This window comes from Lipotes vexillifer, unplaced genomic scaffold (assembly GCF_000442215.2).
Source record: "Lipotes vexillifer unplaced genomic scaffold, Lipotes_vexillifer_v1.1 scaffold217, whole genome shotgun sequence".
Taxonomy (NCBI): Eukaryota; Metazoa; Chordata; class Mammalia; order Artiodactyla; family Lipotidae; genus Lipotes; species Lipotes vexillifer.
Window position 1 is genome coordinate 6,151,278 of NW_006788200.1, and position 26,038 is coordinate 6,177,315.

At 37.0% G+C, this 26,038-nt stretch overlaps 1 protein-coding gene across 1 annotated transcript in view; it reads right to left on the bottom strand.

Annotated features, from left to right (window-relative positions):
• Nucleotides 1–1,638: 1,638 nt before the first annotated feature.
• NME5 (NME/NM23 family member 5) overlaps nt 1,639–26,038 on the bottom strand; it is a 42,814-nt gene continuing 18,414 nt past the window's right edge. The window contains exons 4-5 of the mRNA XM_007461405.1: nt 18,766–18,884; nt 1,639–1,840 (exon numbers count right to left, since the gene is read on the bottom strand). Coding sequence (XP_007461467.1) covers nt 1,757–1,840; nt 18,766–18,884 — 203 coding nt within the window. The 3' untranslated portion in view covers nt 1,639–1,756. The remainder of the gene's footprint in view (nt 1,841–18,765; nt 18,885–26,038) is intronic.

A 26,038-nucleotide genomic window follows, 5' to 3' on the forward strand; every position in this document is an offset into this window, starting at 1 on the left:
AAGTTTTACATTATGCAATATTGTCAAGTATAGATCCAAACTGGAAAGGAAGGTAAAACTATGTCCATTCACAAATGACATGACCCTATTATATACAGGCAGATCTCCATCGGTTTATTGCACTTTGCAGATACTGCATTTTTTTGGGTACAAATTGAAGATTTTTGATCACTCTGCATTGAGCAAGAGCAAGATTACTGGCACCATTTTTCCAACAGTATTTGCTCACTTTGTGTCTCCATGTCATATTTTGCTAATTCTCACAATATTTCAAACATTTCCATTATTATTATATTTGTTATAGTGGTCTATGATCAGGGATCTTTAATGTTACTATCGCAAAAAAATTATGACTCACTGAAGGTTCAGATGATGGTTAGCATTTTTTAGCAATAAAGTAAAGAGGGAAGAGATATGGGAACATATATATATGTATAACTGACTCACTCTGTTATAAAGCAGAAACTAACACACCATTGTAAAGCAATTATACCCCAATAAGGATGTTAAAAAAAAAAAAAAAAAAAAGAGTAGCACCACGAATGTCATTCCTAGGGAACTACACTCAGCATCCCAGCATCAAGCCGTGATAGCTTTGAACTGTCAGTGAACACATGGGCTTTATCCCAATTGATTCTGTGCATCTGTTAGCAACTTGTGAACTAAGGTAATTGATTCTTCACATTACACCCTTTCAGCTTACGAAAGGTTTCATAGGAACACTCTACTATTGGATAGCGGAAAAAACCCGTAATTATTTATATACTTATACTTTTTAAACTCAGCTGTCTGAACTATGCATGAATTATGCATGTAGATATAGAATATAGGCTAGGGAAAATATAACGAAAATTCCATATCTTCTCAAAATTAAAAAATAATAAGCAATATCTTACATCAGCCTTCTCTTACTTAATGTTTACATCATTGTTAAAATCATATCCTAAATCGACAGCCATTGCAACACAATGAGCTCCTCCACAGAGACAGCACCAGGGCAAGTGAGAGCCAGACGGGCACTGGATGACTGTGACTCACGGAGGAAAAATAACTAAATATGGGAAAGGATATCTTAAGAGACCGAGAAGCACCATCATATGCATTCTTTGGGCAAACTTGCCAGAAGGAGCACAAGAAGTACCCAGTCACCTTCTCAGAGTTTTCCAAAAGTCCTCAGAGAGATGGAGGACCATGTCTTGCACTGTAAAGCTGTGCAAAACTTGTTTTTAAACTGTATGGTGTCTTTTGTGTATAGTTAACATACTATCAAATGTGTCTTTAGCTACTCCTGTCCTGGTGGTATTTTCAATAGCTACTAAGCTTGCCTAGTACATTATGGAGATTGTAAATTGGCAGAGAAATTTAAAGTAGGTTCTTGTTGGTACACAGCAAAAATCAGTTATATATGAAAATGGTATCTTATTATCTTCAGTTGTCTCTGTTGCATCCTATATGAATTGTTGTTCTCTTAACTGAATACCACTTTGTAACTGTAAAAATAAAAAGTTGCAGTTACTTTGTTGACATTCTAGATCCTGCTAATACAATTTTCTTATTAAAAAAAATCATACCCTAAACTAATATTTTACTTTAGATAATGTTATATGCTGCATGAAATAGTTATTCTTTTAAAATTTATTTTTAAGAAATAATTTATTTCACATGTAGTTACTTAAACCCTTAGGAGTTACTTCTTAAGTAGAAGCATGCCTTTTACAGTGAGATAGTTCGTGATTTGTTCTTTGAGAGCTTTATTTTAATAAGGTCCTTCTGCAACTGGATGATGACAAAGTTTGGGTTTGTTGGGATTATTTTTCAGCAACCAATCAGCCAGCCAAATCTATGGAAAAAAGAAAAAAAAAATCCTTACGTTAATTAATGATTACATATTTCTTCAATATATACTATTTCAATTTAAAACAGTTTCCAAAATCACTTTAAGAATAATGAGAAAATAAGCATTAAAAATTGAAACAGGGGGCTTCCCTGGTGGCACACTGGGTAAGAATCCACTTGCTAATGCAGGGGACACGGGTTTGAGCCCTGGTCCAGGAAGATCCCACATGCTGCGGAGCAACTAAGCTCGTGAGCCACAACTACTGAGCCTGCACTCTAGAGCCCGTGAGCCACAACTACTGAGCTTGTGTGTGACACAACTACTGAAGCCCATGTGCCTAGAGCCTGTGCTCTGTAACAAGAGAAGCCACCACAATGAGAAGCCCGCCCACCACAAGGAAGAGTAGCCCCCACTCGCCGCAACTAGAGAAAGCCTGCACGCAACAACAAAGAGCCAACACAGCCAAAAATTTATTAATTAATTAATTTTAAAAAATTGAAACAATAAGTTTTACATTATGCAATATTGTCAAGTATAGATCCAAACTGGAAAGGAAGGTAAAACTATGTCCATTCACAAATGACATGACCCTATTATATACAGGCAGATCTCCATCGGTTTATTGCACTTTGCAGATACTGCATTTTTTTGGGTACAAATTGAAGATTTTTGATCACTCTGCATTGAGCAAGAGCAAGATTACTGGCACCATTTTTCCAACAGTATTTGCTCACTTTGTGTCTCCATGTCATATTTTGCTAATTCTCACAATATTTCAAACATTTCCATTATTATTATATTTGTTATAGTGGTCTATGATCAGGGATCTTTAATGTTACTATCGCAAAAAAATTATGACTCACTGAAGGTTCAGATGATGGTTAGCATTTTTTAGCAATAAAGTATTGTTGCACACTTAATTGACTACAGAATAGTGTAACCATAACTTTTTTTTTTTTTTTTGTAGTATGCAGGCCCCTCACTGTTGTGGCCTCTCCCGTTGTGGAGCACAGGCTCCGGACGCACAGGCTCAGCAGCCATGGTTCACGGGCCCAGCCGCTCCGCGGCATGTGGGATCTTCCCGGACCAGGGCACGAACCCGTGTCCCCTGCATCAGCAGGTGGACTCTCAACCACTGCGCCACCAGAGAAGCCGTAACCATAACTTTTATACCCATTGGGAAACCAAAAAATTTGTATGACTTGCTTTACTGCAATACTTGCTTAATTGTGGTGGTCTGGAACCTAACCCACATCATCTCCATGGTATGCCTGTATTAAAAAATCCCAAAGAATCAAAGAAAGCTACTAGTGCTAATAAATTAATATGGCAAAGTTGTAGGTTACAAGATCAATACAAAAAATCAGTTGTGTTTCCATATATCAGCAATGAATGATTCAAAAAGGAAATTAGGAAATCACATTCATTTATAATGGATTTGAAAAAAATATCTAGGAATAAATTTAACCAACTTGTGTCCTGAAAATTATAAAACATTGCCAAAAGAAATTTAAAAACCTAAATAAAAGGAAAGACATCCCATGTCCATGGATAGATTTAATAACATTAAGATGCTAAGATGTCAATATTACTCAAAGTGATCTATAGATTCAACATAATCCCCATCAAATTTCCAACAGTTGTTTTTGCAGAAAAGGAAAAGACAATCCTCAAATTCATATGGAATTTCAAGGAGCTCCAAATAGCCAAAACAATCATGAAAAAAGAAAAAAATCAAGTTGGAGAATTTGTTCTTCCCAATTTCAAAATCTTCAATAAAGCTACAGTAATCAAAACAGTGTGGCATATAGATATACATATAGATCAATGGAATAGAATTGAGAGCCAGAAATAAACCCATATATATATAGTCAACTGATTTTTGACAATGGTATCAAGTCCATTCAGTGGAGAAGATATAGTTTCTTCAACAGATGGTACTAAGAAACTGGATTTCCACATGCAAAAGAATGAAGGTGGACCCCCTATCTCACACCATACACAAAAATTAATTCAAAGTTAATCAACAACCTAAATATAAGAGCTAAACCCATTAAAATCTTAGAGGAAAATATAGGAATAAATCTTCACGACCTTGAATTTGGCAGTGGATTTAGATATGACACCAAAAGCAAAGGAACAAAAGAAAAAAGAGATAAATTAGATTTCTGTCAAATATTCAAAAATTCGATGTGTCAAAGGACCTCATTAAGAAAGTGAAAGAACAACCTATAGAAGAGGTGCATATATTTGCAAATCATATAAGGGTTTAAAATCTACAACAGGGGCTTCCCTGGTGGCGCAATGGTTGAGATGCAGGGGACGCGGGTTTGTGCCCCGGTCCGGGAGGATCCCGCATGCCGCGGAGTGGCTGGGCCCGTGAGCCATGGCTGCTGGGCCTGTGCGTCTGGAGGCTGTGCTCCACAACCGGAGAGGCCACAGCAGTGAGAGGCCCGTGTACTGCAAAAAAACCCAAAAAAACAAAAAAACAAAAAACTACAACATATAAGAACTCCTACAACTCAACAACAAAAAAACAATTAAAAATGGGAAAGAACATGAACGTGAATAGACATTTCTCTCTGAAGAAAATATACAAATAGCCAGTAAACACATGAAAAGAGGGTCAACATCATTTGTCATTAGGGAATTATAAACCAAAACCACAATGATAGGCCATTTCACATCTAATAGGACAGTTACAATTATTAAAAAACAAAAACCAAAAAAAACAGAAAAGAACAAGCATTGGCTAGGACATGGAGAAACTGGAACACTCATACATTGCTAATGGGAATGTAAAATGTTGCAGATGCTGTGAAAAACATTTTAGTGGTTACTCAAAAAGCTAAACTTAGAATTACCATATGACCCAGCAAATCCACTCTTACCCCAAAGAAATGAAAACAGGTCCTCAAACAGATACTTAAACACCAGTGTTCACTACAACATTATATACAATAGCTAGAAGGGAGAAACAACCCAAGTATCCATCAACAGATGAATGGATAAACAAAATATGATATATACATATACAATCAAATATTATTCAACTATAAAAGGGATGAAATTCTGATACATGCTACTACATGAATGAACTTTGAAAGCATTATGCTAAGTAACATAAGCCAGACACACACAAAAACAAATATTATATAATTCCATTTATATGAAATATCTAGAATAGGCAAATTTATGGAGACAGAAAATAGACTACAGGTTACTAAAGGCTGGGGGAAGGAAGTAATGGGGAGTTACTGCTTAATGGTTACAGAGTTTCTGTTTAGGGTGATGAAAAAATTTTGGAAATAGGTAGTGATGATGACTACACAACATTGTGATTATAATTAATGCCACCGAACTGTACACTTGAAAATGGTTGGGATTCCCTGGTGGCACAGTGGTTAAGAACCCACCTGCCAATGCAGGGGACACGGGTTCGAGCCCTGGTCCAGGAAGATCCCACATGCCGCAGAGCAACTAAGCCTGAGCCTGCACTCTAGGGCCTGTCAGCTACAACTACTGCGGCCCGCGTGCCTAGAGCCCATGCTCCGCAACAAGAGAAGCCACCGCCATGAGAAGCCCGCGCACCGCAACAAAGAGCAGCCCCCGCTCAATGCAACTAAAGAAAGCCCATGTGCAGTAATGAAGACCCAACGCAGCCAAAAATAAATACATAAATACATAAATAAACAAAGAAAGAAAATGCTTAAAATGGCAAAGTTTATCTTATTTATATTTATCACCAAAAAACTTGTTAAGTATATACAGAAGTACTGAAAATGCTGTTAAAAGCAACTGTTTATTGTGGTACTGTTGTTAGAACATACAGATCCATGTAACAGAATACATGCCCATATATAGAATTTAGTGTGTGATAAATGAGACTTCAAAAATCAATGCACAAGGACACCTGGTCAGAAAAAAATCAATTTAGATCTTCACCTTGTAATTTATACAAAAGTAAATTCCAGATGCATAGGAAAGTTAAATATAAAAAAACTGGAAGAATACAATAGTGAATATTTAGCAAAACTTTCAATGGGATAGAACTTCCTAAACTTAAATGGTAAAAACTCACAATAAGAAAAAAATCAAGGTTTGACTTATTAAATATTATTTAAAAGGCAAAATTAAAATTTAAACAAAAAGGGAAAAAATTTTGCAGCAAGTATTGACGAAGGTTGATGTAACTACTATATAAAGAATTCTTACACCTATCCTTCTCAAACTCTTCCAAAAAACTGAAAAGGAAAAAATGCTTCCAAACTCATTCTATGAGGCCAGCAACCCCCTGACACCAAAACCAGACAAAAACACCACCAAAAAAGAAAATTACAGGTCAGTATCACTGATGAACATAGTGGCAAAAATAATCAATAAAACATAGAAAGCTGAATTCAACAATACATTAAAAGAATCATACAGCATGATTAAGTGGGATTTATTCCAGGGATGCAAGGATAGTTCAATATCTGCAAATCAATCAACGTAATACACCACATTAACAGACTGAAGAATAAAAATCGTACAAACATCTCAATAGATGAAGAAAAAGCTTTTGACAAAATTCAACATCCATTTACAATAAAACTTCTCAGCAAAGTGAGCATAGAGGGAACATACCTCAACATAATAAAGGCAATATATGACAAGCCCACAGCTAACATCATACCAGAATTCCCACTTTTGCCACTTTATTCAGCATAGCATTAGAAATCTTAGCCAAAACAATCAGACAAAAGAGTAAAATAAAATAAAGTAATCCAAATAGGAAAGGGAAAAGTAAAACTGTCAGTGTTTGAAGATGACATGATACCCTACAGAGAAAATCTTAAAGATACCACCAAAAAAAAAAAAATAGAACTAATAAATGAACTCACTGAGGGCTTCCCTGGTGGCGCAGTGGTTGAGAGTCCACCTGCTGACGCAGGGGACATGGGTTCGTGCCCAAATCCAGGAAGATCCCACATGCCGTGGAGCGGCTAGGCCTGTGAGCCATGGCTGCTGAGCCTGCGCGGCCGGAGCCTGTGCTCCACAACAGGAGAGGCCACAACAGTGAAAGGCCCACATACTGCAAAAAAAAAAAAAAAAAAAAAGGAACTCAGTGAATTTGCACAATACAAATTTAATACAAAAATCCGTGGTGTTCTATACACTTCCAACAAAAAGAGAAATTAAGAAATCAATCACATTTACAACTGCATCAAAAAAACCCCAAAAACCTAAGAATAAATCTAACTAAGGAGTAAAACACCTGTACTCAGAAAACTATAATACACTGATGAAAGAAATTGAAGACACAATTTATACACTACCAAATGTAAAATAGATAGCTAGTGGGAAGCAGCCACATAGCACAGGGAGATCAGCTCGGTAGTTTGTGACCACCTAGAGGGGTGGGATAGGGAGGGTGGGAGGGAGGGAGATGCAAGAGGGAAGAGATATGGGAACATATGTATATGTACAACTGATTCACTTTGTTATAAAGCAGAAACTAACACACAATTGTAAAGCAATTATACTCCAATAAAGATGTAAAAAAAAAAAAAAGAAAAGAAATTGAAGACACAAATGGAAAGATATGTCATGCTCATGGATTAAAAGAATTACTATTGTTAAAATGACGATACTACACAAGACAAAATTCAATGCAATCCCTATCAAAATACCCATGGCATTTTTCACAGAACTAGAACAAATAATTCCAAAACTTGTATGGAAGGACAAAAGACCTTGAATACCCAAAACAATATTGAGAAAGAAGAACGAAGCTGGAGGTATCACATGCCCTGATTTCAAACTATACTACAAAGCTAGAGTAATCAAAACAGTATGGTACTGGGGGCTTCCCTGGCAGTCCAGTGGTTAAGACTCCATGCTCCCACTGCTGGGGGCGTGGGTTTGATCCCGCATGCCATGCAGCATGGACAAAAAAGATAAAATAAAATAAAATAAATGTATGGTATTGGCACAAAAACAGACACATAGATCAATGGAAAAGAACAGAGAGCCCAGAAATGAACCCACACTTATATGGTCAATTAATCTATGCCAAAGGAGACAGGAAATACAATGGGGAAAAGACAGTCTCTTCAATAAATGGTTTTAGGAAAACTGAACAGCTACATGCAAAAGAATCAAACTGGACTATTCTCTCACACCATATACAAAAACAAACTAAAAATGGAATAAAGACTTAAATGCAGACAGGAAACCATAAAATTCCTAGAAGAAAACACAGGCATTATGCACTTTGAAATAAGTCTTAGCAATATACTTTTGAAAATTTTTATTGAACTATAGTTGATTCACAATGTTGTATTTTTAGCAATATATTTTTGAATATATCTCCTCAGTCAAGGGAAACAAAAGCAAAAAAACCCAAATGGGATGACATAAAACTAAAAAGCTTCTGAACAGTGAAGGAAACTATCAACAAAATGAAAAGGCAACCTCCTGAATGGGAGGAGGTATTTGCAAACAATATACCTGATAAGAGGTTAATATTCAATATATACAAGTGACTCATACAACTCAACATCAAAAAAACAAAAAATGAATTTAAAAATGGGCAGAGAACCTGAATAGACATTTTTCCGAGGAAGACAAACAGATGGCCAACAGACACATGCAAAGATGCTCAACATCACTAATCATCAAGGAAATGCAAATCAAAACCACAAGGAGATAATACCTCACATCAATTAGAATGGCTATCATCAAAAAGAACAAATAACAAATGTTGGCAAGGATGTGGAGAAAAGGGAACCCTGGTGCACTGTTGGTGGGAATATAAATAATTGATACAGCCACTATAGAAAGCAATATGGAGGTTCCTCAAAAAATTAGAATCAGAACTACCATATGATCTAGCAATTCCGCTTCTGGGTACTTTTCTGAAGAAAAGAAAAACACTAATTTGAAAAGATATATGCACCCCTATGTTCACTGCAGTATTATTTACAATAGCCAAGATAGGGAAGCAACCTACGTCAATAGATGAACAGATTAAAAAGATGTGATAGAGGGCAGACAGCAGAAGCAAGAAGAACTACAATCCTTCAGCCTGTGGAACAAAAACCACATTCACAGAAATATACACAAGATGAAAAGGCAGAGGGGTACGTACCAGATGAAGGAACAAGATAAAACCCCCAAAAAACAATTAAATGGAGATAGGCAACCTTCCAGAAAAAGAATTCAGAATAATGATAGTGAAGATGATCCAGGACCTCAGAAAAAGAATGGAGGCAAGAAATGTTTAACAAAAATCTAGAAGAATTAAAGTACAAACAAACAGATGAACAATACAAAAACTGAAATGAAAACTAGACTAGGGCTTCCCTGGTGGCACAGTGGTTGAGAGTCCGCCTGCCAATGCAGGGGACACGGGATCGTGCCCCAGTCCAGGAAGATCCCACATGCCATGGAGCGGCTGGGCCCGTGAGCCATGGCCACCAAGCCTGTGCACCCGGAGCCTGTGCTCTGCAACAGGAGAGGGCACAACATTGAGAAGCCCGCGTACCGCAAAACAAAACAAAAAAAACTACACTAGAAGGAATCAATAGCAGAATAACTGAGGCAGAAGAACGAATAAGTGACCTGGAAGACAGAATGGTGGAATTCACTGCTGCGCAACAGAAGAAAGAATGAAAAGAAATGAAGACAGCCTAAGAGACTTCTGGGACATTAAACACAACAACATTTGCATTATAGAGGTCCCAGAAGGAGAAGAGAGAGAGAAAGGACCCGAGAAAATATTTGAAGAGATTATAGTCGAAAACTTCCCTAACACGGGAAAGGAAATAGCCACCCAAGTCCAGGAACCACAGAGAGTCCCATACAGGATAAACCCAAGGAGAAAACACACAGAGACACATAGTAATCAAAGTGGCAAAAATTAAAGACAATGAAAAATTATTGAAAGCAGCAAGGGAAAAACGACAAATAACATACAAGGGAACTCCCATAAGGTTAAGGTGATTTCTCAGCAGAAACCCTACAAGCTAGAATGGAGTGGCATGATATACTTAAAGTGATGAAAGGGAAGAATCTACAGCCAAGATTACTCTACCTGGCAAGGATCTCATTCAGATTCTACGAAGAAATCAAAAGCTTTACAGACAAGCAAAAGCTAAGAGAATTCAGCAACACCAAACCAGCTCTACAACAAATGCTAAAGGAACTTCTCTAAGTGGAAAACACAAGAGAAGAAAAGGACCTACAAAAACAAACCCAAAACAATTAAGAAAATGGTAATAGGAACATACATATCCATAATTACCTTAAACGTGAATGGATTAAATGCTCCAACCAAAAGTTACAGGCTTGCTGAATGGATACAAAAACAAGACCCATATATATGCTGTCTACAAGAGACCCATGTCAGACCTAGGGACACACACAGACTGAAAGTGAGGGGATGGAAAAAGATATTCCATGCAAATGGAAATCAAAAGAAAGCTGGAGTAGCAATACTCATATCAGATAAAATAGACTTGAAAATAAAGAATGTTACAAGAGACAAGGAAGGACACTATATAATGATCAAGGGATCAATCCAAGAAGAAGATATAACAATTATAAATGTATATGCACCCAACATAGGAGCACCTCAATACATAAGGCAACTGCTAACAGCTCTGAAAGAGGAAATCGACAGTAACACAATAATAGTGGGGGACTTTAACACCTCACTTACACCAATGGACAGATCATCCAAACAGAAAATTAATAAGGAAACACAAGCTTTAAATGATGCAACAGACCAGATAGATTTAAGTGATATTTATAAGACATTCCATCCAAAAACAGCAGATTACACTTTCTTCTCAAGTGCACACGGAACATTCTCCAGGAGAGATCACATCTTGGGTCACAAATCAAGCCTCAGCAAATTAAGAAAATTGAAATCATATCAAGCGTCTTTTCTGACCACAACGCTATCATATTAGAAATCAATTACAGGGGAAAAAATGTAAAAAACACAAACACATGGAGGCTAAACGATACGTTACTAAACAACCAAGAGATCACTGAAGAAATCAAAGAGGAAATCAAAAAATACCTAGAGACAAGTGACAATGAAAACACGACGATCCAAAACCTATGGGATGCAGCAAAAGCAGTTCTAAGAGGGAAGTTTATAACTATACAAGCCTACCTCAAGAAACAAGAAACATCTCAAATAAACAATCTAACCTTATACCTAAAGGAACTAGAGAAAGAAGAACAAACAAAACCCAAAGTTAGCAGAAAAAGAGAAATCATAAAGATCAGAGCAGAAGTAAATGAAATAGAAACAAAACAATAGCAAAGATCAATAAAACTAAAAGCTGGTTCTTGAGAAGATAAACAAAATTGACAAGCCATTAGCCAGACTCATCAAGAAAAAGAGGGAGAGGACTCAAATCAATAAAATTAGAAATGAAAAAGAAGGTTACAACAGACACCACAGAAATACAAAGCATCCTAAGAGACTACTACAAGCAACTCTATGGCAATAAAATGGACAACCTGGAAGAAATGGACAAATTCTTAGAAAGGTATAAGCTTCAAGACTGAACCAGGAAGAAATAGAAAATATGAACAGACCAATCACAAGTAATGAAATTGAAACTGTGATTAAAAATCTTCCAACAAAGAAAAGTCTAGGCCCAGATGGCTTCACAGGTAAATTCTATCAAACATTTAGAGAAGAGCTAACACCCATCCTTCTCAAACTCTTCCAAAAAATTGCAGAGGTAGGAACACTCCCAAACTCATTCTATAAGGCCACCATCACCTTGATACCAAAACCAGACAAAGATAGTACAAAAAAAGAAAATACAGGCCAATATCACTGATGAATATAGATGCAAAAATTCTCAACAAAATACTAGCAAACAGAATCGAACAACACATTAAAAGGGTCATACACCATGATCAAGTGGGATTTATCCCAGGGATGCAAGGACTCTTCAATATACACAAATCAATCAGTGTGATACACCATATTAACAAATTGAAGAACAAAAACCGTATGATCATCTCAACAGATGCAGAAAAAACTTTTGACAAAATTCAACACACATTTATAATAAAAACTCTCCAGAAAGTGGGCATAGAGGGAACCCACGTCAACATAATAAAGGCCATACACAACAAACCCACAGCAAACATCATTCTCAATGCTGAAAAACTGAAAGCATTTCCTCTAAGATCAGGAACTAGACAAGGATGTCCACTCTCACCACTATTATTCAACATAGTTTTGGAAGTCCTAGCCATGGCAATCAGAGAATAAATAAAAGGAAAACAAATTGGAAAAGAAGAAGTAAAACTGTCACTGTTTGCAGATGACATGATACTATACATAGAGAATCCTAAAGATGTCACCAGAAAGCTACTAGAGCTAATCAATGAATTTGGTAAAACTGTAGGGTAAAAATTAATGCACAGAAATCTCTTGCATTCCTATATACTAATGATGAAAAAATCTGAAAGAGAAATTAAGGAAACCCTCTCATTTACCATTGTAACAAAAAGAATAAAATACCTAGGAAGAAACCTACCTAGGGAGACAAAAGACCTGTATGCAGAAAACTATAAGACACTGATGAAAGAAATTAAAGATGATACAAACAGATGGAGAGATATACCATGTTCTTGGATTGGAAAAAACAATATTGTGAAAATGACTATACTACCCAAAGCAATCTGCAGATTCAATGCAATCCCTATCAAATTACCAATGGCATTTTTCACAGAACTAGAACAAAAAAATCTTAAAATTTATATGGAGACACAAAAGACCCCAAATAGCCAAAGCGGTCTTGAGGGAAAAAAACGGAGCTGGAGGAATCAGACTCCCTGACTTCAGACTATACTACAAAGCTACAGTAATCAAGAAAATATGGTACTGGCACAAAAACAGAAATATAGATCAATGGAACAGGATAGAAAGCCCAGAGATAAACCCACGCACTTATGGTCACCTTATCTTTGATAAAGGAGGAATGTAAGACCAGACACTATAAAGCTCTTAGAGGAAAACATAGCAAGAACACTCCTTGACATAAATCACAGCAAGACCTTTTTTGATCCCCCTCCTAGAGTAATGGAAATAAAAACAAAAATAAACAAATGGGACCCAATGTAACTTCAAAGCCTTTGCACAGCAAAGGAAACCATAAACAAGACGAAAGACAGCCCTCATAATGGGAGAAAATACTTGAAAACGAATCAATGGAAAATACTTGCAAATGAATCAATGGAATCAATCAATCTCCAAAATATATAAACAGCTCATGCAGCTCAATATTCAAAAAACAAACAACCCAATCCCAAAATGGGCAGAAGACCTAAATATACATTTCTCCAAAGAAGACATACAGATGGCCAAGAGGCACATGAAAAGCTGCTCAACATCACTAATTATTAGAGAAATGCAAATCAAAACTACAATGAGGTATCACCTCACACCAGTTAGAATGGGCATCATCAGAAAATCTACAAACAACAAATGCTGGACAGGGTGTGGAGTAAAAGGAACCCTCGGGCTTCCCTGGTGGTGCAGTGGTTGACCTGCCGATGCAGGGGACACAGGTTCATGCCCCAGTCTGGGAGGATCCCACATACAACAGAGCGGCTGGGCCCGTGAGCCATGGCCGCTGAGCCTGCGCGTCCGGAGCCTGTGCTCTGCAACGGGAGAGGACACAGCAGTGACAGGCCCATGTACTGCAAAAAAAAAAAAAGGAACCCTGTTGCACTGTTGGTGGGAATGTAAATTGACACAGCCACTACGGAGAACAGTATGGAGGTTCCTTCAAAAACTAAAAATAGAATTACCATATGATCCAGCAATTCCACTAATGGGCATATACCCAGAGAAAACCGTAATTCAGAAAGACACACGCACCCCAATGTTCACTGCAGCACTATTTACAATAGCCAGGTCATGGAAGCAACCTAAATGCCCATCGACAGATGAATGGATAAAGAAGATGTGGTACATATATACAATGGAATATTACTCAGCCATAAAAAGAACAAAATTGGGTCATTTGTTGAGACGTGGATGGATCTAGCGACTGTCATACAGAGTGAAGTAAGTCAGAAAAACAAATATCGTATATTAACACATATATGTGGAACCTAGAAAAATGGTACAGTTGAACTAGTTTGCAGGGCAGAAATTGAGACACAGATGTAGAGAACAAACGTGTGGACACAAAGGCAGGAAAGCGGCGGGGGGTGGGGGTGTGGGTGTGCTGAATTGGGTGATTGGGATTGACATGTATACACTGATGTGTATAAAATTGATGACTAATAAGAACCTGCTGTATAAAAAAATTAACAAAATTAAAAAAACATGATGTGACATATGTACACACACACACACACACACACACACACACAATGGAATATTACTCAACCGTAAAAAAAGAACATTTGTCATTTGCAACAAGATGGATAAACCTAGAAGGTATTATACTAGTGAAATAAATCAGAGAAAGGAAAATACCATATGATTTCACTTATGTGTGGAATCTAAAAACCAAAACAAATGAATAAATATAACAAAACAGAGTCACAGATAGAACAAAGAGGTGATTGTTGGAGAGAAGGGGGTTGGGGATAAGTGAAAGAGGAGAGGGATATTAAGAGATATAAACTTCCAGTTACAAAATAAATGTCATAGGGATGAAATGTACAGCATGGGGAATATAGTCAACAACAATTTCAATAACTTTGTATGGTGACAGGTGGTAACTAGACTTAATCATAGTGATCATTCTGTAGTGTACAGAAATATCAAATCACTATGTCATGCACCTGGAACTAATATAGTGTTGTAGATTAATTATAATTCAGTAATAAAAAAGGAATTCATACAAAACTCCAACAGATAACTGGACAAAAGATAAACAGATAATTCACAAAGGAGGAAATACAACTAAACATAGGGGGAAATGTTTAACCTCACCATTGTGTGAGTTTAAAACAACTGAATGGAAGTTAAAACAACTGAATTACCATCTTTAATCTATTTTTCCTCTCATCAAATCAGTCCCACTCCCACTCCAGTGTATTTAACTTAATAAATAAATTTATTAAAAAAAAAGAAAGCAATGTGAGTATGTATTGTGACTGAAAATATTCACATTAGAAATAATAATGCAAAACAAAATTAAGAAAATTCTGAAAAAAAAGAGTAATTGAAAGGTTTAGAACTATCTGACTTTGAAATATATTACAAACCTATAAGACTTAAAGCAATGTGATACTTACAAATGAACAGATGAAATTAACAAACCAAAAAAAAAAAAAGAGAGAAACCCACTAAATGCATGTAAGAACTTAGTATATATTAACAGTGGGTTTTTAAATCGATGAAGAAAATACATACTGTTCAATAAATGTTTTTTGTCAATTGAGTAACCAAGTGGAAAATAAAATAAAATGTGGCTCTCTACCTCACTCCCTATAGCAAAAAAATATTCCAGATGATCAAAGACATATACGTGGGGGGAGAAAAAGGAAATATTAAAAAGTACTAGAAGGCAGAATGAGAGAATGTTACTTATAATCTTGAAACAGAAAACCTTCTTCAAATATAACAGAAACCTGGAAGGCATAAAAGAGCTCAACAAATATAGTACAAAAAAATTAAAATATATCATGGAAATAGTGATAAACTGAGAAAATCTACTAACCAACAAAATATGTTGGTTAAAATATGTTTAATTTCTTAAACATAGAGAGTACCAATACAGTAAGAAAAAGACCTAGACGATCAAGCGCTGGCAAATGGACAAAGGCCTGGGGTAGGAAGTTCACAGAAAAGAAAATGCAAATGGCTTTAAGTAGCATATACTAAAAGATACTCAAACTCACTCATAACAAAAGAAATACAAATTAAGTTACAAAATAACCATTTTTCACCTGAGATTGGTAAAAAAAAACCCAAAAACCCACAAAACTTGAAAAAACATCAGGTACTCTCTTTCACTTCTTAAAATTTAATTAATAATTTATTTTTGGCTACATTGGGTCTTTGTTGCTGTGCGCGGTCTTCTCATTGTGGTGGCTTCTCTTATTGCGGAGCCTAGACTCTAGGCATGCAAGCTTCAGTAGTTGTAGCTCACGGGCTCTAGAGTGCAGGCTTCAGTAATGGTGGCACATGGGCTCAGCAGCTGTGGCTCGCGGGCTGTAGAGTGCAGGCTCAGTAGTTGTGGCTCTCGGGCTTAGCTGCTCCACAGCATGTGGGATCTTCCTGGACCAGGTCTCGAACCTATGTCCCCTGCATTGGCAGGTGGATTCTTAACCACTGCGCCACCAGGGAAGTCCCCTCTCATTCATTTTTGATCAGAGTATAAAATGGTACAACCACTACAAAAGGTAATTTGGCAATATTTATCCAAATTAAAAATGCACATATCGGGCTTCCCTGGTGGCGCAGTGGTTGAGAGTCCGCCTGCTGATGCAGGGGATGCGGGTTCGTGCCCCGGTCTGGGAGGATCCCACATGCTGCGGAGCGGCTGGGCCCGTAAGCCATGGCCACTGAGCCTGCGGGTCCGGAGCCTGTGCTCCGCAGCGGGAGAGGCCACAACAGTGAGAGGCCCATGTATCGCAAAAAAAAAAATAAAAAATAAAAAAAGCACATATCAAAAACATCAAAATAACATTCTTTTTGACTTAGTATTTTCATTTGTAGGAATTTATTCTACAAATAAATGGTATGCTGACAAATGAATGAAGGTATTCACTGTAGCGGTTTATAATAACAAAAGAGTGGAAACAACCTGAACAACCATCCATATGTGACTAATGAATAAATTGTAGGGAATTCCCTGGTGGTCCAGTGGTTAGGACTCCGCCCTTCCATTGAAGGGGGCATGGGTTCGATCCCTGGTCAGGGAACTAAGATCCCACAAGCTGCACGGCCAAAAAAAAATTTTTAAATGTGTAGGAAATCCATAAAACAGAATGCCATAAGCTGTTCTTTTAAAATGGGACAATTTTGTTTATGGTGCTATTTAATAATTTATAATACATATTAAGTATATAAGGTAAAAAGCATCAAATAGTGTGTTCAGTAGCTAGCATTTGTATCTATATGTGTTTTTAAGTACATATAAATAATAAGTATTTTATTTTATGCTTATATATGTATAGAGTTTCTCTGAAAGGATATACTAAAAGCTGGTAACAATAATCAATTCCAAGGAGCAACTGGGTAGCTGAGGAAGAGGAATGGAAAGGAGAGTCACTTTTAACTATATATCCTTTTGGAACTTTTAAATTTTATACCATATTCCAACATTGCTTATTCAAAAAATTAAACAGCTTAAAAAATAAGTAAGTTTTTTAAGGGATAAAATTTTTTTTTAATTTCATGTTTTGAATTATAATTTGACTTTTTGATCTCTTTCCAAATGAAATAATCTCAATGTGTGAAAAGTGTTATACTCAGAGATGTTTATTGTTACAGTATTTATAATAGCAAACAACTTAAACAGCCAAAGAATGGTAAAGGTAACAAAAGAAACATCATGTAACTATTAAAATAATCTCTATAAAATATATACTTAAATATAGCAATATTTATGGGATATGTGTTTATATGTAGTGATATAAAAAAATAAAATCTGGGCAAAGATAAAAAAAAAAAGGACTAGTTTTTTTGAAACTAAACAGGATTAGTTTCATTGGAGATATAGGCTTTAAAAACCAAACCAAACCAAACCAAAACAAAACCAGTAATAGCAGCAGCTTAATGTTTGAGCACTTATGCACCAAGCACTTTTAAGAATTTTACATGCACTAATACATTTAATCCTAACAATATCCCTACTAGGTAGACAGGTGCCAATATACCTACATCTTACTGATGAGAATAAAGGGACTCAGAGAGAGGTTAGGGGTCTGGAGTCAGAACTGAATCCCAGCAAGATGACTTGGGAGACCATGTTTAGGAAATGGAACCAGGAGTATCTTTTTCTTCTCTTCTTTACATTTTTCAGTAGTTTCAGGTTTCTTACTAAATGAAAATATACTATTTTCACAATGAAAAAAGACATAGTAAAGAAATAACCTGTCAATCTTTTTCTTTTTGGTAAAAGTGGTAATGTTAGTGGGAAAGATTAAATCTTTTGTCTTCCAAAGGGGATTCCCTTTGAGAATGCTAACAAAGGCTAGAGATATTATTTTGGTACGGCTGGTATTAAAATAACCTTCCTTGACTATCTCAGATGGGTGGGAGTATCTATAAAGAAGGACCCCGGCTGACACTTGGCCCTGGACAATCATCCTAGGTCCTCATACTCAACCGTTCTTCCCCCTGAATGAGCAATGTTGAGGCCTCTAGGTATGTGAATAAATATGTTTTCTGTTAAAAAAATTTAGATAGCATGAGAAACAAAAATGTTGAACACAAGTAAATAATTTTATAATTTGATTATATAAATTACATACAAAAACAATGCTCAGCAATGAAAGGATGCAATGAGTGAAAATGTACTTAGGAAGAATTTTTTTTTAAGAGTTAAAACACATCAAGAAAATAAGTACAACTGACCCTTGAGCAACGCAGGTTTGAACTGCGGGGGGTCCACTTACACGCAGATTTTTTCCAATAGTAAATACTACAGTACTACACAATCCACGACTGGCTGAACTCAGGATGCAGAATCACAGATACAGAGGAAATGAGGATACGAGGGTCTACTATAAGTTTTATGTCAGATTTTTGACTGCACAAAGGGTCAGTGCCCCTAACCCCGACTCTCAAGGGTCAACTATAATCAAAAGTTATACAAAATGAAGAATCTAAAATGTATATAAAAAGTTTTTTTAAATGACTCTCAATATGTTTCAAAGAATATAATATTTTATGGAAACTATAGACAATATTCTTTAGTATGAATAAAAAGATTTCTTACAAAAGGATCTGCTGGTTTTTGCTTACAAAGCTCTGCAAGTCCTTTAAGCAGAGTTGGCGTTACATGCACATTTAAATAGTCCTTAGCAGCTTGTCCGACTGGAATGGGCTCAACAATCACTGCAAATACAAATGATTAAAGCTAATATAAATGATGAAATATTATACAATCATTAAAAAGGACACCTTCAAATAAATTTTAACGGCATGAGAAATACTTGAGTTATTTTTTTAAAAAAAGGAAACAAAACTATATACATAATAGTTTGTTCAAAAACACACAAGCACACACATACAGAAAATAATAAGACTCATAAGACTGGCAAAAAAACCCCATCAATATGCTGATAGTGCTCATACATAAGATTCCGATATTTTCAACAATCTCCTTTTCTGCATTTACATTTCCATGTTTTTTACAGTAAATACATAATGGACAATGTTATGAAAAAGAAAAATATGAAGAATGTATATAATCTAGGAGATTAATTCATCACAAAAATTAACTCCTGTCAACAAAATGGTAGGCATTTTGCAAAGTGTTAAAGATACAACAGTGAATAATACATGCTTCTTGCTCTCTTACAGACTACGGAATATACACATAAAACCTCTTTCTATAATAGTCTGAATATTCCTGCTCTTATTTTTCAGGTTTTAAAATAAATAATGTAAGATTTAGGGAAATTTTAGTGTTTTCAGCTTTTTTGAACACTATGTAGGTGAACCAGACTTGCAGTACAACAAAAAATATATTTCTACCAGAAAGGAATGTGTAACTCTTCATAGGTCTTTTGAGGTTGATCTCCATCAATGTGCTTTTTTTTAAAAATAAATTTATTTATTTATTTTTGGCTGAGCTGAGTTTTCGTTGCTGCGCGCAGGCCTTTTCCAGTTGTGGCAAGTGGGACTGCTCTTCGTTGTGGTGAACGGGTTCTCACTGTGGTGGCCTCTCTTGTTGCAGAGCATGGGCTCTAGACGCGCGGGCTTCAGTAGTTGTGGCTCACGGGCTTAGTTGCTCCGTGGCATGTGGGATCTTCCCAGACCAGGGCTTGAACCCATGTCCCCTGAATTGGCAGGCAGATTCTTAACCACTGCGCCACGAAGGAAGTCCCAATGTGCTACTTTTGATAAAGATAAGAAAGCAAAGCTACTAGTCTCATGTGTTGAGATCTAAATCCTCATTGACCGAAAGCAAAGGAAGGTGGGAGGATAATTTCTGTATGACTGTATGTATATGTGTATAGGCTCAGTCTCAATGAGACAAAGACTAACAATGGGAGTCATTTGCCAGGATGCCATGAAGAGCTGGGAGAAGTCTCACAGGTATTGGGTAACAGGCTCCTTTCCTATTAGTCTCATGATACTACCCTTTATTACACTGATTACTGTAATAATTTTGTTTTATTTTGATGATATAAATATTTGTCATCTGTCTCTTCTACTCTGTAAGACCATGTTAAGACCATGTTTATCCTGTTCACTGGCCCCAGGTCCTTTTATATTAAAAATGAAAATCTGAAAAAAATTAAAAATAAATTAAATTAAAAAATAAAAATGAAAATCTGATTATGTCGCTTCCATCCTTAAAATGCTTCACTGATTCCTTGTCTGTTTTTTTTTGTTTTGTTTTGCTTTGTTTTTGCAGTACGCGGTCCTCTCACTGTTGTGGCCTCTCCCGCTGCGGAGCACAGGCTCTGGACCCGCAGGCTCAGCGGCCATGGCTCATGGGCCCAGCCGCTCCACGGCATGTGGGATCCTCCCGGACCGGGGCATGAACCCGCATCCCCTGCATCAGCAGGCAGACTCTCAACCACTGCGCCACCAGGGAAGCCCCTGGTTTTTTTTTTTATACAGCAGGTTCTTATTAGGTATCCATTTTATACATAGTAGTGTATACAAGTCAATCCCAATCGCCCAGTTCATCACACCACCACACCCCCCGCCACTTCCCCCCCTTGGTGTCCATACATTTGTTCTCTACATCTGTGTCTCAATTTCTGCCCTGCAAACGAGTTCATCTGTACCATTTTTCTAGGTTCCACATATATACGTTAATATACGATATTTGTTTTTCTCTTCCTGACTTACTTCACTCTGTATGACAGTCACTAGATGCATCCACGTCTCAACAAATGACTCAATTTCGTTCCTTTTTATGGCTGAGTAATATTCCATTGTATATATGTACCACATCTTCTTTATCCATTCGTCTGTCGATGGGCATTTAGGTTGCTTCCATGACCTGGCTATTGTAAATAGTGCTGCAGTGAACATTGGGGTGCACGTGTCTTTTTGAATTACGGTTTTCTCTGGGTATATGCACAGTAGTGGGATTGCTGGATCATATGATAATTCTATTTTTAGGTTTTTAAGGAACCTCCATAATGTTCTCCATAGTGGCCATATCAATTTACATTCCCACCAAGAGTGCAAGAGGGTTCCCTTTCCTCCACACCCTCTCCAGCATTTGTTTGTAGATTTTCTGATGATGCCCATTCTAACTGGTGTGAGGTGTTACCTCACTGTAGTTTTGATTTGCATTTCGCTAATAACTAGTAATGCTGAGCAGCTTTTCATGTGCTTCTTGGCCATCTGTATGTCTTCTTTAGAGAAATGTATATTTAGGTCTTCTGCCCATTTTTTGATTGGGTTGTTGTTTTTTTAATATTGAGCTGCATGAGCTGTTTATATATTTTGGAGATTAATCCTTTGTCCACTGATTCATTTGCAAATATTTTCTCCCATTCTGAGTGTTGTCTTTTCATCTTGTTTGTAGTTTAATTTGCTATGCAAAAGCTTTGAAGTTTCATTAGGTCCCATTTGTTTATTTTTGTTTTTATTTCCATTACTTTGGAGGTGGAAAAAAAGATCTTGCTGTGATTTACGTTAGAGTGTTCTTCCTATGTTTTCCTCTAAGAGTTTTATAGTGTCCAGTCTTACATTTAGGTTTCTAATCCATTTTGCATTTATTTTTGTGTATGGTGTTAGGGAGTGTTCTAATTTCATTCTTTTACATGTAGCTGTCCAGTTTTCCCAGCACCACTTATTGAAGAGACTGTCTTTTCTCCATTGAATATCCTTGGCTCCTTTGTCATAGATTAGTTGACCATGGGTGTGTGGGTTTATCTCTGGGCTTTCTATCCTGTTCCATTGATCTACATTTCTGTTTTTGTGCCAGTACCATATTGTCTTGATTACTGAAGCTTTGTAGTATAGTCTGAAGTCAGGGAGTCTGATTCCTCCAGCTCCGTTTTTTTCCCTCAAGACCACTTTGGCTATTCGAGATCCTTCGTGTCTCCATATAAATTTTAAGATTTTTTGTTCTAGTTCTGTGAAAAATGCCATTGGTAATTTGATAGGGATTGCATTGAATCTGCAGATTGCTTTGGGTAGTATAGTCATTTTCACAATATTGATTCTTCCAATTCAAGAACATGGTATATCTCTCCATCTGTTTGTATCATCTTTAATTTCTTTCATCAGTGTCTTATAGTTTTCTGCATACAGGTCTTTTGTCTCCCTAGGTAGATTTCTTCCTAGGTATTTTATTCTTTTTGTTGCAATGGTAAATAGCAGTGCTTCCTTAATTTCTCTTTCAGATTTTTTAACATTAGTGTACAGGAAAGGAAGAGATTCCTGTGCATTAATTTTGTATCCTACAACTTTACCAAATTCATTGATCAGCTCTAGTAGTTTTCTGGTGGCATCTCTAGGATTCTATTTGTATAGTATCACGTCATCTGTTTTACTTCTTCTTTTCCAATTTGTATTTCTTTTGTTTCTTTTTCTTCTCTGATTGCCGTGGTTAGGACTTCCAAAACTATGTTGAATAAGAGTGTGAGATTGGACATCCTTGTCTTGTTCCTGATCTTAGAGGAAATGCTTTCAGTTTTTCAGCATTGAGAATGATGTTTGCTGTGGGTTTGTTGTATACGGCCTTTATTATGTTGACGTGGGTTCCCTCTATGCCCACTTTCTGGAGAGTTTTTATCATAAATGGGTGTTGAATTTTGTCAAAAGCTTTTTCTGCATCTATTGAGATGGTCATATGGTATTTCTTCTTCCATTTGTTAATATGGTGTATCACAATGACTGATTTGCGTATACTGAAAAATCCTTGCATCCCTGGGAAAAATCCCACTTGAACATGGTTTATGATTCTTTTAATGAGTTGTTGGATTCTGTTTGCTAGTATTTTGTTGAGGATTTTTGCATCTATATTCATGAGTAATATTGGTCTGTAATTTTTTTTGTACTATCTTTGTCTGGTTTTGGTATCAGGGTGATGGTGGCCTCATAGAATGAGTTTGGGAGTGTTCCTTCCTCTGCAATTTTTGGAAGAGTTTGAGAAGGATGGGTGTTAGCTCTTCTCTAAATGTTTGATACAATTCACCTGTGAAGCCATTTGGTCCTGGACTTTTGTTTGCTGGAAAATTTTTCTTTTTTTTGCGGTATGCAGGCCTCTCACTGTTGTGGCCCTCCTGTTGCGGAGCACAGGCTCTGGACGAGCAGGCTTAGCGGCCATGGCTCACGGGCCCAGCTGCTCCGTGGCATGTGGGATCTTCCCAGACCAGGGCACGAACCTGTGTCCCCTGCATCAGCAGGCAGACTCTCAACCACTGTGCCACCAGGAAGCCCTGTTGGAAGATTTTTAATCACAGTTTCTATTTCATTACTTGTGATTGGTCTGTTCATATTTTCTATTTCTTCCTGGTTCAGTCTTGGAAGCTTATACCTTTCTAAGAATTTGTCCATTTCTTCCAGGTTGTCCATTTTATTGCCATAGAGTTGCCTGTAGTAGTCTCTTAGGATGCTTTGTATTTCTGTGGTGTCTGTAGTAACCTCCTTTTTCATTTCTAATTTTATTGATTTAAGTCCTCTCCCTCTTTTTCTTGATGAGTCTGGCTAATGGCTTGTCAATTTTGTTTATCTTCTCAAGAACCAGCTTTTAGTTTTATTGATCTTTGCTATTGTTTTCTTTGTTTCTATTTCATTTACTTCTGCTCTGATCTTTTTTTTTTTTTGCGGGCCTCTCACTGTTGTGGCCTCTCCTGCTGCAGAGCACAGGCTCCGGACGCGCAGGCTCAGCGGCCATGGCTCACAGGCCCAGCCAGTCTGCGGCATGTGGGATCTTCCCGGACCGGGTCACGAACCCATGTCCTCTGCATCGGCAGGCGGACTCTCAACCACTGTGCCACCAGGGAAGCCCTGCACTGATCTTTATGATTTCTTTCCTTCTGCTAACTTTGGGTTTTGTTTGTTCTTCTTTCTCTAGTTCCTTTAGGTATAAGGTTAGATTGTTTGAGATGTTTCTTGTTTCTTGAGGTAGGCTTGTATAGCTATAAACTTCCCTCTTAGAACTGCTTTTGTTGCATCACATAGGTTTTGGATCGTCATGTTTTCATTGTCATTTGTCTCTAGGTATTTTTTGATTTCCTCTTTGATTTCTTCAGTGATCTCTTGGTTGTTTAGTAACGTATCGTTTAGCCTCCATGTGTTTGTGTTTTTTTACATTTTTTTCCCTGTAATTGATTTCTAATGTGATAGCGTTGTCGTCAGAAAAGATGCTTGATATGATTTCAATTTTCTTAATTTGCTGAGGCTTGATTTGTGACCCAAGATGTGATCTCTCCTGGAGAATGTTCCATGTGCACTTGAGAAGAAAGTGTAATCTGCTGTTTTTGGATGGAATGTCCTATAAATATCACTTAAATCTATCTGGTCTATTGTGTCATTTAAAGCTTGTGTTTCCTTATTAATTTTCTGTTTGGATGATCTGTCCATTGGTGTAAGTGAGGTGTTAAAGTCCCCCACTATTATTGTGTTACTGTCGATTTCCTCTTTCAGAGCTGTTAGCAGTTGCCTTATGTATTGAGGTGCTCCTATGTTGGGTGCATATACATTTATAATTGTTATATCTTCTTCTTGGATTGATCCCTTGATCATTATATAGTGTCCTTCCTTGTCTCTTGTAACATTCTTTATTTTCAAGTCTATTTTATCTGATATGAGTATTGCTACTCCAGCTTTCTTTTGATTTCCATTTGCATGGAATATCTTTTTCCATCCCCTCACTTTCAGTCTGTGTGTGTCCCTAGGTCTGACGTGGGTCTCTTGTAGACAGCATATATATGGGTCTTGTTTTTGCATCCACTCAGCAAGCCTGTATCTTTTGGTTGGAGCATTTAATCCATTCACGTTTAAGGTAATTATGGATATGTATGTTCCTATTACCATTTTCTTAATTGTTTTGGGTTTGTTTTTGTAGGTCCTTTTCTTCTCTTGTGTTTTCCACTTAGAGAAGTTCCTTTAGCATTTGTTGTAGAGCTGGTTTGGTGTTGCTGAATTCTCTTAGCTTTTGCTTGTCTGTAAAGCTTTTGATTTCTCCATCGAATTTGAATGAGATCATTGCCAGGTAGAGTAATCTTGGTTGTAGATTCTTCCCTTTCATCACTTTAAGTATATCATGCCACTCCATTCTGGCTTGTAGAGTTTCTGCTGAGAAATCACCTTAACCTTATGGGAGTTCCCTTGTATGTTATTTGTCGTTTTTCCCTTGCTGCTTTCAATAATTTTTCATTGTCTTTAATTTTTGCCACTTTGATTACTATGTGTCTCTGTGTGTTTTCTCCTTGGGTTTATCCTGTATGGGACTCTCTGTGGTTCCTGGACTTGGGTGGCTATTTCCTTTCCCGTGTTAGGGAAGTTTTCGACTATAATCTCTTCAAATATTTTCTCGGGTCCTTTCTCTCTCTCTTCTCCTTCTGGGACCCCTATAATGCAAATGTTGTGTTTAATGTTGTCCCAGAAGTCTCTTAGGCTGTCTTCATTTCTTTTCATTCTTTCTTCTTTCTTCTGTTGCGCAGCAGTGAATTCCACCATTCTGTCTTCCAGGTCACTTATCCGTTCTTCTGCCTCAGTTATTCTGCTATTGATTCCTTCTAGTGTAGTTCTCATTTCAGTTATTGTATGGTTCATCTGTGTTTGTCTGTACTTTAATTCTACGTCTTTGTTAAACATTTCTTGCGTCTTCTTGATCTTTGCCTCCATTCTTTTTCCGAGGTCCTGGATCATCTTCACTATTATTATTCTGAATTCTTTTTCTGGAAGGTTGCCTAACTCCACTTCATTTAGTTGCTTTTCTGGGGTGTTATCTTGTTTCTTTTTCTGGTACATAGCCCTCTGCCTTTTCATCTTTTCTTTCTGTGAATGTGGTTTTTGTTCCACAGGCTGCAGGACTGTAGTTCTTCTTGCTTCTCGCTTCATTGATT